This window comes from Pipistrellus kuhlii, unplaced genomic scaffold (assembly GCF_014108245.1).
Source record: "Pipistrellus kuhlii isolate mPipKuh1 unplaced genomic scaffold, mPipKuh1.p scaffold_m20_p_2, whole genome shotgun sequence".
Lineage (NCBI taxonomy): Eukaryota > Metazoa > Chordata > Mammalia > Chiroptera > Vespertilionidae > Pipistrellus > Pipistrellus kuhlii.
In genome coordinates this window covers 136,689,552-136,706,018 of record NW_023425515.1, presented here as the reverse complement: position 1 = coordinate 136,706,018, position 16,467 = coordinate 136,689,552, and the positions used below count along the sequence as shown (strand labels likewise).

The window sequence follows — 16,467 nt, the reverse complement described above, 5'->3', positions numbered from 1 at the left end:
GATCATACTGGCTTTGTCTTTCCCTGTCTGACTTATTTGACTTAGCACAATACTCTCAAAGCATTGTTGTAGCAAATGGCAAAATTTCCTTTTTTATGGCTAATAACATTTCATTGTGTATATACCATGTTTTCTTTATCAATTTACCATTAGTGACTTTGATCATGTTTTAAATTACTTCCATGTCTTGGCTATTGTAAATAATGCTGCATTGAACATTGTCATACATATATCTTTTTTTCCCATCAATTATATTGTACAATTTATTTATTTCAACAACCATACAAGATAAGTATTATTAATCCCATATTATCTATGAGAAAACTGACAGGTACTTTATTATTTTTTTTTGCATTTTAATTTCTTTATCGATTAAGGTATTACTTATTTGTCCTCATACCCCCATTAGCTTCCCCAACCACCCCCCCCCCTTCATTCCCCAGTACCCTCAGTATTTTGTGTCCACTGGTTAGGCTTATATGCATGCATACACGTCCTTTGGTTGATCTCTCCTCTTTACCCCCACCCTTCACTACCTTCCCTTAGTCTGATTGATGCTTCTCAGTCTCTGGATCTGTTTCTGTTAATCAGTTTATGTTGTTCATTATTTCCCATAAATGAGTGAGATTATGTCAACTGTCTGGCCCCCTTGTGGTGGCTTATTTCACTTAGCATAATACCCTCCAGTTCCATTCATGTGTTGCAAATGGTAGGAATTCTTTCTTTTTTTAGCACAGCATAGTATTCCATTGTGTAGATGTACTACAGTTTTTTAATCCACTCATCTGCTGATGGGCGCTTAGGCTGTTTCCAAATCTTAACTATGGAAAATTGTGCTGCTATGAACATAGGGGTACATATAGTCTTTCTGATTGATGTTTCTAGCTTCTTGGGACATAATCCTAGACGTGAGATCACTGGGTCAAATGGGAGTTCCATTTTTAGTTTTTTGAGGAAACTCCATACTGTCCTCCACAGTGGTTGCACCAGTCTGCATTCCCACCAGCAGTGCATGAGGGTTCCTTTTTCTCCACTTCCTCACCAACACTTGTCGTTTGTTTATTTGTTGATGTTGGCTCTTCTGACAGGTGTGAGAGGGTACCTCATTGTCATTTTGATTTACATCTCTATAATAATTAGTGACTTTGAGCATGTTTTCAGTTGTCTCTTGGCCTTCCTCTGTCTTCTTTTGAAAAGTTTCTGTTTAGGTTTGTTGCCCATTTTTTGATTGGGTTCTTTATCTTCCTTTTGTTAAGTTGTATGAGCTCCCTATAAACGTTGGAGATTAAACCCTTATCAGTGATAACATTGGCAAATATGTTCTCCCATGTAGTGGGCTTTCTTGTCATACATATATATCTTATCAAGTGCTTTTGTTCCCTTCAGATAAATAAATACCCAGAGAAGAATTGCTGGATCACATGGTAGTTCTTAATTTTTTAGAAACCTCCCTTCTGTTTTTCATAGTGGCTGCACTAATGTTCATTCCTACCAACAGTGCTCTTTTCTTCACATCCCCACCACCAGCACTTGTTATTTCTCTTTATGATAGACATTTTAGTAGGTGTGAGATGCTATCTTTTTGCAGTTTAGTTTTGCATTTTCCTAATGATTTGTGATGTTGAGCACTTTTTCATACACATGTTGGCCATCTGTGTGTCTTAGGAAAGTGCCTGTTCACATCCTTTGCCCATTTTTAAACTGGATTGTTTGATTGGATTTTTTTTTATTTGCCAATGAGTTTATGAGTTCTTTATATAGTTTGGATATTAACCCCTTATCAGATGTATGGTTTGCAAATTTTCTTTTCCTGTGGTAGGTTGACTTTTCATTTTGTTGATGGTTTCCTTTGCTTTGCCGAAGCTTTTTGGTTTGATATAGGATATAGTCCTACTTGTTTATTTTTGTTTTTGTTGCCTTTGCTTTTGGAGTCAGGTCCAAAATATCACCAAGGTCAAAGTCAAGGAGCTTATTGCTTATGTTTTCTTCAAGGAGTTTTATAGTTTCAGGTCTTATGTTCAAACTTTTTTTTAATCAATTTTGAGTTAATTTTTATGAATGGCATAAGGTAATGGTCCAGTTTTATTGTTTTTCATGTGGTTTTCTAACACCATTTATTAAGCTAAATATTAAGTTAAATAATCATTTTTGTGTGAATTTAGAGGATTAGGAGAAGATAATAGGAGTAAAATATTAGGGTTAAGTTAGAATTTATTATTGGTATGCTAAAATTCCAAAACTCTGATTTCAATGTAGAATTATCACCAAGAGATTTTTCATATAACAATAACAATAGTTACTATTATTTACTTCATTATAATTTAATTGTGTTCACATGTACAGAAATCTACACATCAGTCAGCTCTCCGTTTGTGTGGCAAGCAATTGCTCTAGGATTGAATAAATAACCTCACGGGATATTTGGTAATTTGCCTGGAAGCCTTGCCTGGCTCCTTAAGGAAAGAGGAAAAGGAAATTGATAGAAGTATTTGTGTGTCTGATTACTGGCTTTAGCTTTCATTCATTTACTCTTAATCCTGCCCTTTTGTATCACATACATAATCAGCAGTCCTTCAATGTAGTATGTTCTTTGAAAGCAATGAGGCATTGTACTTAGTTTGCTAGGTAGTTCTGGAATACAATCTCCCAATCCTACCCCTCTTATCTGTTCTGTCTACCTTTCTCAGACCTCACAACGACACTGCCTGCCTGGCTATACCTGAATGCAGTGAGTGATGGTTCCTGGGATGCTGTCCTTTCCAGAGAAAAATAAAATAAAACTCCTAAGACATTTTAAGTGGCTAAATATCAAATATTTCTTAACAGATGGAAGGAAGGAAGGAGAGAAAGAAAGGGAGGGAAGGAGGGAGAAGGAGAGGAAGGAAAGAAGAGAGGGGGAAGGAGGGAGGGGGGAAGGAGGGAGAGAGGGAGGGAGAGGGAGGGAGAAAGAAAAGAGAGAAAGGGAGGGGAGGGAAGATGAACTACTGATTTAAACCTGAAAAATGACCTTTCCAATGAGGATCTGATGTAACTTTTCTGCAGATACGTTTGGTGGGACAAGTTAGAGTGCTATATTTCTTGAATACAGATATATATGGAGTTAGCAGTGATACTTGTAACTGGTACAGTTTTATTTTTCTTAGTGAAGTTAACATTTATTTCTTAATATTTTGTGGCTGGCTGTTCATTCGGATATATGGTATATTAGTCAGCTTGGTCTGTCAAAATACCATAGAATGGGTGGCCTAAACAACAGAAATTTATTTCTCAGAGTTCTGGAGGCTGGCAAGGTTCGGATCTGGATACTGGCTGATTCAGCTCCTGGAGTGAGTGTTCCTCCTGGCTTGCAGATGGCCACCTTCTCACTGTGACCTCACAGACTTTCCTCAGTGCATGCACGTGGCTCTTACATGACCACCAACCTACTGAATTAGAACCCCACCCTTGTGTCCTCAATTAACCTTAATTGTCCCATCTCCTAACAGCTCTGTCTCCAAATAGAATCACATTGATGGTTAGGGCTTCAACAGAGGGATTGGAGCCGAAACCGGTTTGGCTCAGTGGATAGAGCGTCGGCCTGCGGACTCAAGGGTCCGGGATTCGATTCTGCTCGAGGGCATGTACCTTGGTTGTGGGCACATCCCCGGTAGAGGGTGTGCAAGAGGTGGCTGAGCGATGTTTCTCTCTCATCGATGTTTCTGACTTTCTATCCCTCTCCCTTCCTCTCTGTGAAAAATCAATAAAATATATTAAAAAAAACAAAACAAAAAACAAAAACATAGGGATTGAAGAAGCGAGTGCACATTCAGTCTTATCATATTTCTTATGATAAATATTTGATTATTCCCTAAATCAAATTATAACTTGGGTTAAGAATTGTGTTTACTGTTTTGATTTGTACCAGTATGTCCATTGCAAATAATTGCCTTAAAGAAGTATACATTTCAAAAGTGTAAAATGCATAAAACTACAGTGAGCTAAACATAATGTCATATTTTAAGTATGAAAATAACAGGAGCTTCTATCAAAGCCAGCAGAATTCACAAACCTGCATCATTTATCTTTAATACAATAGTAACCTTGAAGGGTTGCTGTTTTCTACATAATTTCTGATGTGCTATTGCTATCTTTACAGAAAGAAAACTGAGTTTGTCTAAGCAATGAAGCCACACCTAAGTCCTCTGGGATGATGTCACTGCGCTGTGTCTCAGAGCAGGGAGGGGAAGTTCTTCAGGCAATCCTATATAATAAAAGCCTAAAATGCAAATAGACTGACCAGCAGAACAATCAGTCGCTATGATGCATACTGACCGTCAGGGGTTAGATGCTCAATGCAGGAGCTGCCCCCAGTCCTCAGGCCCCAGGCCAGCCAAGGTGGGTGCCAGCAGGCAAGGACCCCCCTGATCGCCCTGCTGGTCGCCCCACAGATTGTCTCTGATTTCCAGCCAGGCCTAGGTCTCCTAACCGTGCACGAATTTCATGCACTGAGCCTCTAGTCTTTATATAATTGTGTTTAGTATTAATGCTTGGGATATGAAACGTCCATATGTTTGCATTTAGCAAGAATCTTGGCATAAATTGTATCTGATAGTGAATAAAAACCGGAAGTTCATTGAGTCCTCTTGAGAGGAGTGTCCTTATTTACATAAGTTCAGAGTTCTTCATTTCTTCATTTGCACTAGAAAGTTAAGAACAGATGGGGAAAAGAGGCATTTGTAGGATCCTTTCTTTTTAGAAAGATGGGGTGGAGTGTTGGGGAAAAATTACCAGCAGACATATCCAAGGACAGTGTATTATGCCACTTCAGAGGAAAGCCATCAGCCTGAGGGAAGAGACCTATTTAGTGGAAAGAAATGATGTAGGGCTCTAACCAGTTTGGCTAAGTGGATAGAGCTTTGGCTTGCGGACTAAAGGGTCCCAGGTTCGGTTCCAGTCAGGGGCATGTACCTTGGTTGCGAGCACATACCCAGAAGGGAGTGTGCAGGAGACAGCTGATCGATGTCTCTCTCTCATCGATATTTCTAACTTTCTATCCCTCTCCCTTCCTCTCTGTAAAATAAATAAATAAATAAATAAATAAATAAATAAATAAATAAATAAATAAATAAATAAAATAAAATATATATTTTTTAAAAAAGAAAAAAAGAAAAAAAGAAATGATGCAGGAAGTCGCCCCCTGTCCTTGGAACCTGCTCCTGGTGTTGCTGCGGATCCAGACCTCTAAAACCTCTCATCCCCACACAGAACACGGCCTGACTCACATTGCCATGATGACTACTACTTCTGTGACCTCCTTCCTGCACCTTCCCCTTAAGCACTTTTTGGAATAAGGCAGGGAATACACATAATCCTCTTTATCATGCAGCTAATTTGAGACTCCTCTTTGCTGGAATGTTTCTGAGACTTATTGTGACTGGCTCATAATAGGCAGTTTAAAAGTAATGAGTAATTGGAATATAAGATTAACTGGGGATATTCCTATGGGAACACTGAACCAGTACCTTTTAAAATATATATATGTTTTTATTGATTTCAAAGAGAAAGAGAGAAATAAAAATATCGATGATGAGAGAGAATCATTGATTGGCTGCCTCCTGCATGCACCCTCCTGGGGACCAAGCCCACAACCAAAGTATGTGCCATGACTGGTTCAGAGTTCTACACTCAGCCACTGAGCCACTCAGGCTGGGCAAACCAGTACCTTCTAAAAACAAGTAAGGTGCTAGTCCCTGGAAGTTGAACGAACAGAGCTTTGAGTGGCATGACCAAAGCGGTGGCCATGGCGAAGTCCAGGATTTTGCTCAGTTGGATTTTGGTACATACTTGGGATGGGAAATAAGCCTGGAAAATTATGTCTGAATCAAATCCCTGAATATCAAGCTAAGGAATTTGAAATATACAGAAGCCTTGAAGAATTGCTTTTTCAATGTTTTCACTGCTTGGGTATGCTGCAGCTAAATGCAGTCAATGTTTATTTATCTGAATATTTAAAAATTAAAAGATGGTCTGTCAAGAACCTTTGAATCATTCTCTTTTGGGGCCTACCTGCCTTGTGGCCATAGCCAGATCCCTGCTTGTTAGGATGGAGGGAGAGGGAGAAAGGAAAGGAGATAAAGCTAAAGCACATTTAGTTGCTGTGTTTTGAGATGTGTCATAGGCAAAGAGGTCAATATTAATTTATTACAATCAGAATTATATTGCTTTTAGCCAAATGTTGTTTTAAGACAGGCAAAGAATATGCTAATTTAATTTTGAAAGTAAGTTATAAAGGTCGAGGCAGTACAAAATGAGAGTGCATTTCTGAGTGAAAATTCAAGTAACATTGAAAATTAGCTTTATGAGAAGAGTAATGTGATAAATGTATCACCATAATATATTAACCAATCTCTAAAGTAATTTTTGCTCTGAATTTTAAAGCGCAAATGCAATTACTGAGTATAATGGGGATTTTGAAACACATATGGATTGTATTTATCAAGTTTTCTCTTGGTCTGAGCAACCCTCAAACTCTATAATACTGTTAACTACAGTAAAATATACACATACTAGATTCAGAGAAAGAGTTTCAACTATTTTCCACATGCCTTCACTAATAAATAAAGAGGAAATGGAGACTATTGCTACCAGCACTTAAAATTATAATATGCGAACATGGAAACGCTCGTTATAAGGTCCCAAACTGCATATATCTGTCAAATTTGTTATTTATTGTATTTCTGTTCCCATGATGTCTCTCTAGCTCTCTTTAAATGTGAGATGATTGTTTAATTAAGGGATAATAATTTCCCAGTGTGACTTATTCACACATGATATAATTTTTATCAATCTATGATGTACCTACCATATCCTTGGAGACCAAAAGGTGATTGGGCTAAATGGATACATTGATCTGATTAAGTGATAGAACTGTAGACAAATTTTGCCCACAATTTTTGCAATTTGTTTATAACAAGGTAAAATGCCTGAAAAAGTGTTCATGAATTGATCACCTTAGTACATTGTATTCTAAGAAACATTTTGCTATGACGCTAGTGAATAATAAATATTAAATGATAATAGTACTTTATATCTGCCATCTCATTTCATCAGTGCAAAATTAGCAGCCACAGTGGGAACCACCATTTGGGAGGTGTTTTAAACAGCACCATTAAATTCCTTCTGGAATTTGGTATGCACAAGTTATAAGAAAAGATTTGGAGAGAATGGCTCATTTAAAAGGAAACAAAGTGTCCCAGTTTGGCCACAAACAGCAGTCCTTGAGAAGTGCGGCTTTCCCAGTGGGGAAAAGTGATACTTAAATCTGTTCTCTGCAGTGTTCTCATTATTTTACCCAGACCAGGCACTCTGGTCTCACCAAGCCCAGCCATCATGTTGACTTGAATCATCTCCAGTTTTCTCCTTAAAACTGTTGCTGAAACCACAGGAAGGGCCCAGTGAAATAATTCAGCATGCTCACAAGCATGTCAAACTTGCTGCCAGTGGGCCACATGCCTCATTTAAATAAACGCAGCATGCAGCCCACTGGCCAGAGTTTGACATGCTTGCGAAGTGACCGTGTGTGCCTGCATGTATCTGCCTGTGCAAGCCTCCCTGCTCAGAGCCTAATTTAGAATGTGTTTGGAGCAATAGATACTTTTCAAAATAGCCTTTGAAAATCTTCAAGTGTCTTGGTTGGAAAAAACTATATGGGCCCTCCTGTGCATGCATCCTCAATAGCACCTGCTCACCTCAGTGCTAGAATGACTTAGAGTTCACTGTTCACATGCCTGCTTCCTCTCCCCACATTGCCAACTTCTGGAGAGGGCCTGCCTATGCATTCCTGTCTCTGTAGCCCTGCATCCAGCACAGTACTGAGAAGGCTTTTAGTAAATATTTGTTGTTTCAGTGAGTAAGAAGAGTAGAAAAGCATAGATTTGGAGGCAAGCATATATGGAATCCAATCTTGGCTCTGTCTACTCTGTGATTTGGGGTGAGTGTCTTAACCTTTCTGAGCCTTAAGTTTCCTAAAAACAGGATACAGTGGCCAGTTTATCAGTAGCTGGCACACTAATAATAAGTAAAAGCATATTTTAGATTCTTAAGTGCTCTTTGGTTGGTAGTCTATTAGCGTAACAGATCTATGCTGTGTATTGATTATGCACCATCAGACCTGTGCTAGGTGCTGAGAGCTACAGAGATGAAGATAGACAGGCTTCTCCCTTCAGGATGTGAATAGTCCAACATGGTGCTTTCTCTTCTAAGTTATTTTTTAGGGGGTGGGGAGCAGGGAGCTATCAGGCTTAAATTTAGGTGGATTACTTATTAAAAGCATTGATTGGTTTCTAACTCCTTCATTCTTCTGCATGGAACCCTCCACCCTAAGAATGAGAGAGCGCCCAGTTCCCACCGCTCGTGTTCTTCATGGTATACTGCCAACAGTTTTGCCAAGTTCTTATTCTCTGCTGCATTGCTAGTACTCAAGAATATTTCAGAATTATGGATGAGATGATGTCATATCCCAGCAGAATAAGAATCAGGAAAACCTCTCACCCTAAAATTAGAATGTAGCAGACTTTGTTATTGTAATTAGAAACTATTCTTTATAGTTAATTGAAACCATCCACAGAGAGAGTGAATTCAGATGTTTTCTGGGGCTCTTAAAAGTGTATCCTATGGGACTCGGTGCTCACTGCTAGAAGTGAGATGATTAGAAGACTTATAGGGTTAGTTAGAACAATGAACTCCTTTCCAAACATTCTTCAAGCCTGCCTTAAGCAAGAGAAGGAAAATGGTTCCTCAAAGAGAGTCCCCAGTGTTGCTCATGTTTCTATGTTAATGGTAGAAAATCCCAGCACATGTGAATGTCTTTAAAACCTATGCATCTTTGATATTAAAATAATTAATGTTTGACAATGTTATGGTGTAAAGCAGGTTTCCCCCTATGTAGATTGCCTCTTCAATGGTAGAAAAGATGTGTGTGTGTGTGTGTGTGTGTGTGTGTACATGTGTGAATATGCATATCCACAAGTGTGTGTGTGTGTGTGTGTGTGTGTGTGTGTGTGTGTGTGTGCATGGGCATGGATTGTTTATGGATTCACAGTCCCTAAGCCCCAAATGGAAAATATTTCTAACTAGTAAGCATTCACTCTAAATGGTTTAAAATTAAGTGCTGTGGTGATAAATCATTGATCACAAGTGCCATTATTAGTGACCTCCTTTTCTTTAGCTAAGACAGAAGTTTCTTTCATCAAATATTTTAAGTTTTTACCATGAAGAAAACATTGTGCTTGGAGAGAAGCAGAAGTACAGCTAGACTCTGGACTTTTGGAAGTTTGGATGTTTGATTTCCATTAAAAGTAACACGAATCTTTTAAGATTCACATTTTGAAGAGCATTGGAGAGGAGCCAGAAGGAAAGTAGGGATGTCAGTGACATGAATCCAGGTTTAGTTCCAGGTCCCATTTTCTTATCCTCTACAAGGTTTTAATTACCATCTAAAATATGGGTCACTGCTTATACAGTGCTTCTCAACTATTCTAATGCCTCGACCCTTTAATACAGTTCCTCATGTTGTGGTGACCCCCAACCATAAAATTATTTTTGTTGCTACTTCATAACTGTAGTTTTGCTACTGTTATGAATCATAATGTAAATATCTGTGCTTACGGATGGTCTTAGGTGACCCTGCTAGTGGTTCTCAACCTGTGGGTTGCACCTCCCTCTCCCTCTAATATATATATTAGAAATGGTCTAGGTTCAAATGTGTATCTCTAGCTCTGGTGGAAGACTGTTGGATAAGCAGAGTAGACTTCAGCATGGCAAGTGATACCAAGGGAGTTTGAACAGAGCTCTTGAATGCAGAGGAGGTCATAGCTAAACAATCCCCAGCAGAATAAGAAAAGGCCTCACAGAGGAGGAGGCATTTGAAGTGGGATGAACTAGGAAAGAATGGTGGGTTTTGCCAGGTAGAAACAAATGGGGAGGGGCATTTAAGTGGCTGGAACATCATGTGTGAAGTCCAAGAGCTGTAAAAGGGCATGGCAGACTGGTGAATGACATTAGCCCTGCAGTTTCAGAGTGGCAAAGAGGATGCCTGGGAAGGGGGATGAAGGAGGTGATAGGAGATGGGAAAAGACAAGTACGTTAGTGCTATTTTTTAAAGGGTCTGGTGTACTTGACTCAGGCTGGGGGCTGCCAGAATCACTGGAGCACTCTTAATAGCTCTGGATTGAAAAACAGTATATGAGGAAATGCTTTATATTGAAAATCTAATGGTGTATTAGGAAAGCAGTGACCGAGCCAGTGAGAGGAATGATCTGAACCCAAGAAACACAAGCATGGCTGTGGTCCTGAGGGAGGTGAATTGGGATCTAGGCCTCCAGGGAAGAGCTGGCCGGGCGTGCCATTGGGAGACTGAGTCCTGAGCCTGGCTCCACGCTGGCGTGTTCTGCCCTGACAGCAGTCTGGATTTGTGTTTTGCAGTTCCCTGGAGAACGGGAGACCACCCGATCCTGCAGACTGGGCCGTGATGGATGTCGTCAATTACTTCCGGACAGCGGGGTTTGAGGAGCAAGCTAATGCTTTTCAAGAACAGGTAACTGTCTAGAGAAACACATGATGAACACAATCACCTCCCTCCCCACAGAAGCAGAAGGAAGTGAGGAGGAAGAGGACCAGAGGGATATCCGTGAGGCTCTCTCCGTGTCCTCCATACCAAGACCTAATCTTATCAGGTCTTAACACTCCCAGGAGTGTGGGAAAGGGAAGAAAAAGGTGACAAGCTAAAAGTACAAGAGGAATACCCAGGCCCGGAGACTGTCACAGCTGCAGAGAGGAGGGCTAAAGCTCATTTACATCTGTATATTCTGAAAGATGCAACAGCCCTACTTCCAACACAAACACACTAGAAAGCAGAAAACAGAAAAGAATGAAAAGGGAGAGACAAATCTGACAAAGAGGCATGCAGCCCCGTCTACTGCTGGCCTTCGCACCAACTGATTTTAAGAACCCCCTCCAATTTGCTTTCCAGTGCTTAGCAAAGTAGAGTGGAAAGAGCACATGATTTAGTTAAATCCTGGTTCTTCTCACACTGTGTAACCCGGGCAGGTTACTGCATCTCTGAGTCTTGGCTTCACATTTACAACATGAAGCTATCAATGCCTCACTTGATGGATGGTGTGTGTGTGTGTGTGTGTTTGTGTGTGTGTATTTAAAGACAATGTATGCACAGTGCCTAGGAGAGACCCTAATAGTGCCGATGCCCACAAATGTTAATTCCCTTCCCTTAGGTCCAGGGTTGGTATTGGGAAGAGAGAGAGAAGCAGAGGTCCCTCCTGATGGTCTTGGTGATCACTGGTCCTATTTTTCAGATCTATAGGAATAGTGCTCGAGGGGCTTTGCTAAGAGGAAGCAAATTGGGGAAGCAGGTGGGGTCCATACCAGGCCAGATATCTCCCTATCAATAAAGGCTGCCATTTTCCCAGCATTAAATCTTATATCCTATCTAATAAAGAGGGAATATGCAAATTGACCATCACACCCTCACAAGATGACAACACCCACAGCCAATAAAGAAGGAATATGCTAATTAACTGTCATGCCTTCACAAGATGGCAGTACCCACAGCCAAAAAATGGCAGTGCCCAGTCTCCTCATCCCTGCCTCATCCAGCTAGAGTCCCCAGTCCCCTCAGTCCCACCTCATTCAGCCTTAGTCCCCCAGGCCCCTCAGCCCCACCTCATCCAGCCAGAGTCCCCCAATCCCCTCAGCCATCTCACCCAGTCCCCTGTACAGCATCCAGCCACAAGATGACAGTGCCCAGTCTCCTCAGCCCTGCATCATCCAGCCCAGGTACCCCAGTCCCCTCAGTTGGGGGCTATTGGGCTGGCAGGGAAGGACAGTTAAGGATGACCATGCCGTCAGGGGAGCAGTTAGGCATCAATCAGGCTGGCAGGGGAGTGGTTAGGAGGTGATCAGGCTGACAGGCAGAAGAAGTTAGGGGCAATCAGGCAGGCATGCAGGCAGGTGAGCAGTTAGGAGCCAGCAGTCCTGGATTGTGAGAGGGATGTCTAACTGCTGATCCCTATGGGATCGGGCCTAAACCAGCAGCTGGACATCCCACAAGGGGTCCCAGATTGGAGAGGGTGCAGGCTGGGCTGAGAAATACCTCCTTCTGTGCATGAATTTTGTGCAATGGACCTCTAATTATAATACAATCGAGAATATTATGAACTGAAGAATGTATCTGGCTGCTTCTTCCATATCCTTTTAGCCCTTTCTTATTCTCTCAAGTTGGGTTTGGATAGCTGAACTCTTTATTTTTTATTTTTTTTATTTATTTTTTTTAATCAATCTTTATTGTTCATATTGTTACAAAGGTTCCTCATTTCTTCCCCCCTCCACCAGGTTCCCACCCTACCCTCCGCCCCCTCCCCATCCCCCATTGTCCTCATCCATAGGTGCAGTTTATGTTCAGTCTCTTCCTCCCTCCCTTTCCCCGATAGTAAATCCCTTTTCAGATAGTAAATCAGTTACTTAGCATTTTCTCATATCAATAATACCACCACATGCCCAATGATACATTTCACACAAAAGACATTTCCAAATAGGTCAATCAGCCTCATCCAGGCCCCACCCAAGGCACTCACAGATCAACACCCCAGCCCTATACTAACTCAACACATCCAGATCTAAGCCTTCATCACTTGATTCAGCAGACCCTCAAGTTCCCGCAAAAGTTTCCAGCCATGTCTGAGAGGCAGCCGTGGGGCAGGGGCAGGCGAAGAGCGAGCTGTTCCGGGCCTGGCTGCTCAGGGCCTGGCCTCTGTTGCTCTGGTTCGTTCCACAACCAGCTGCTCCGGGTCTGGTCACCGCCGCTCCCGACCTAGTTGCTCTGGACCTGGCTGCTGCTGCTCCAGGCCTGGCCGCACCAGACCCGGCTGCTCCAGGCCTGGCCACTCCCAGCCTGGCAGCCGCTGCTCCGGGCCTGGCCGCACCAGACCCGGCTGCTCTGGGCCCAGCTGCCCCGGGCCCGGCCGCTCCGAGTCTGGCCGCTCCCAGCCTGGATGCTTCGGGCTTGGCTACTGCTGTTCTGGACCTGGCTGCTCCCAACCCGGCTGCTCTGGGCCCGGCTTCTTCGGGCCCGGCCACTCCGGGTCTGGGTGTTCCTGGACTGGCCTCCCTGGGCTTGGCTGCCTCCGCCCCAGGCCTGGCTGCCACTGCCCTAGGTCTGGCTGCTCCAGTGCTGGCTGTTGTTGCTCTGGTTCTGGCTGCTGCTGCTCTGGGGCCTGGCCGTTGCTGCTCCGGGCTTGGTTGCCATTGCTTTGTGCCTGGGCACTCTAGGCCTGGCCGCCGCTGTTCCAACATTCTGTCCTTTTTTTTTTTTTTTTTTTTTTTTAAACGCATTTATGTTGCAATGTTAGCTGGTGAGTTGAGTTCTGACTTAGTCTTTGAATTTTCAAGATCTTCTTTGTATTCTTTCTTAAGTAATTTTACTATCTTTTGCTCTCACTTGATGTCTTCACATTGAGAGCTTTGGTTTCTTCCTCCTGTCCTGGGAGCTCAGCAGGTTGGCCTGTGGCACCCCTTTGTTCTTTGCGGGCTCCTGCGCTGCTCCAGCCTGTTGCCGGGGTCGGCGCCACCCAGGAAGCAGCCCCCGTCCTTGGCTCCGTTGCCCGTGCTCAGAGGTCGATGGCTCAGGGGCACCCCCACCCCTTGGGGGCCCCGGCGCCCGGCTGGCTGGTGTCCAGCAGGGGCTCCTGCTCCCTGTCGCATTCCTCCAGTCTGGAGCTTTTTTTTTTTTCTCCTTCCCGCTAGGGGAGTCCAGGATCAGAGTCAACAGACTGTCCTCTGCGCGCGACTCTGGGGCTCCGCTTTTTGCCACTCCCCTGGGATTCCGCCTCACAGCCCCGTCTCCCCCCGCCGGAGCCTGGGTCCCCAGGGTCTGGCTCATAACTGGGGGTCAGCGCTGCCGGTTCGGGGGTTTAGCCCAGGCTGGGGGTTTTATTTCCTTCCTGCTAGGGAATGCCAGGCAGCACCCAGCCCTCTCCTCTCTGGCTGCGACCTCTCTGTGCGCGTGTGCGTGCGAGTGTGCAGCATGTCTCCGTACCTTAGGCTTTTTTTCAGCTCCTCTGATTTTCCTTTTGGTTTTCTCTTTCCTTCTTGTTGTAGAATTTTCAGTCAGTCGACTACCTGTAGCTCTGGGCGATGTCCACTCTACATTTTAGTTGTATTCCATTGAAATTGTTGTGTGCTGCTGCGGTTAGGTGTCTACCTGAGCAACCATCTTGGATCCCCCCTGAACTCTTTAAATATCATATATGCCAACCTCTAGATTTTCTTCAACCAGTATTTCTTTTAACATAATCCTTTTTTTTTTTTTTAATTCAGGACATTTGCCAAAATAGCAGATTGAGTCACTTCACACCCACCAGAATAACTAAAATTAAAAAGATTGATAAACCCAAATGTTGATAAGGATTTGGAGCAACCACACTCTGTTACACTGTTGATGGGAGTGTAACATAAACACTCATACATCTATGCCATGACCCAGCAGTTTCATTCCTATTTACCAGAAAGAAATGAAAACATATGTCCACAAAAGATTTGTATAAAATTGTTCTTAGTAGATTTATTTATAATAGTCTAAAACTGGAAACTGAAGTGCCATTAGTAAGATAATGCATATACAAACTCTATAGTCATACAATGGTGTACAATGGCATATTACTCAGTAATCAAAGAAATGAACTACTGATGAATATAAATTTGGGTGAGTCTCAAAAGATTATGCTGAAAGAAGCTTTACACAAAAGAGTTCATACTGAATGGTTCCTATCTCAGTCTGTCTGTGCTGCTATAACAAAAATACAATAAATGGGGTGGCTTATAAACAACAAAAATTTATTTCTCTCAGTTCTGGAGGCTGGGAAGTCCAAGGTTAAGGTGACTGCAGATTTTGTGTCTGGTGAATGCTCACTTTCTGACAGTGAGCATTGCTATGTTTTCACAGGGAGGACAGAGTGAGAGCTCTCTGGGACCTTCTTTATAAGAACAGAAATCCCATTCATGAGGACTCTGCCCTCATGACCTGTCATCTCTTAAAGGCCCTACCTATTGATATCATTACTAATACCCTATTACCCCATGGGATTATGTTTTAACATATGAATTGGAGGGGAGGGGACAAATATTCAGGCCATAGCAGTTCCATTTAGATAAAGGTTGAAACTGGGAAAATGGGTCAGTGGTAGAAAAAAATCAGAACTGTGGTTGCCTCTGGATAGGTGGGAGTGGATGGAGGATGGAGCATGAGGGAACTTTCTGGTCATCATAGTTTCTATGTATTGAAAAGAGTTTAGGTTATAGGTGTATGCATTGTCACTGCATATGCACAAGTATATACAAATGATTCATATTTTTGCATTATATAACCCTTAAATTTTACCTCAAAAGGAAAAGAATTACTTGAAAAATTCAACAATTAATGGCATAGAAACGGAAGTATTTAGTTTACAATTTATTGATGTATATAACTTACTTTGAAATGTGTCAAAATATGGATTGACAGTTGGATAGAGGGATGAGTAGATGGGTAATAAGTAGAGAAAATGTTAATTATAAATCTAGGTGGTGAGAATATGGATGTTCATTATAATATACATGCAATTTTTCTTTATCTTTGAAGTTTTTTGCCATAAAATTGTGGGGAAAATAGCTCAGGTTGGAAAGCGGAAGACTGATCAACTGGAACATAAATTATTTTGGTTTGAATGGTAGAAAGTCCACTTGTATCATTGCAGTTGAGTAAATTTGAACAATATTGCGAAAGGTTAACAAAACAAGCAAACAAAAAAAGGACATAGCTAAAAAAGGTCCCTTGGCCAGATTCCCTGCTGCTCAAAAGCATTTTTCAGAATAAGCTTCTACTCAGACTTTCTTAGCAGCATATGTCCCAGATTGAAATGGGGGTATTCTTTGGGCCTCCTGGATTCTGTACAAGACCTCAGAAATGCAGCTGGCCGGCTTTGAGGTTGGTTCAGGAACAGTCCGTCTCTCTCAGGGATGACATCACTCTGGCCCTAGAGACACTTAGAGGCAAAAGGAATAGACTAAAGAATTTCATTCAGAAGTCCTTCAAGTGGGGGGAAGGAGCTTCATCTTGCTACTGTGTTGAGCCCGCCAATTCAGGAGCCTATGAAAAGAATTCCCAGGGGACTGGAGTTTTGCAATCATGGTACAGAAGCTGGAGTTCCTTCATTCTTATGGAAGGGTGGTTGGGTAGGAGAGAGTCTATTTTGAATTATTCTCCAAAAGTGATCCAAATCTTCCTCCTGCTGTGAAATTCTCATTGCCTTTCCTCTGTTTATTGAAAGAGGGTGAAAATGGAGTTACTGAGCAGGCTTGGACTGATAAGACAAGTTGCTGCTGTGATTTTCATGAGAACTGAGGGTTAGGATCCTCCACCACATTAACCTCCCTCTCCCA

General features: G+C 42.3%; 1 protein-coding gene across 2 annotated transcripts in view; it reads left to right on the top strand.

The window, feature by feature from the left end:
• The window catches only part of SAMD13 (sterile alpha motif domain containing 13), a 52,819-nt gene that overhangs the window by 20,926 nt on the left and 15,426 nt on the right, over nucleotides 1-16,467 (top strand). For both annotated transcript variants that reach the window (XM_036443738.2, XM_036443737.2), the window contains exon 3: nucleotides 10,462-10,573. In XM_036443738.2, the coding sequence (XP_036299631.1) occupies nucleotides 10,462-10,573 (112 nt within the window). The remainder of the gene's footprint in view (nucleotides 1-10,461; nucleotides 10,574-16,467) is intronic.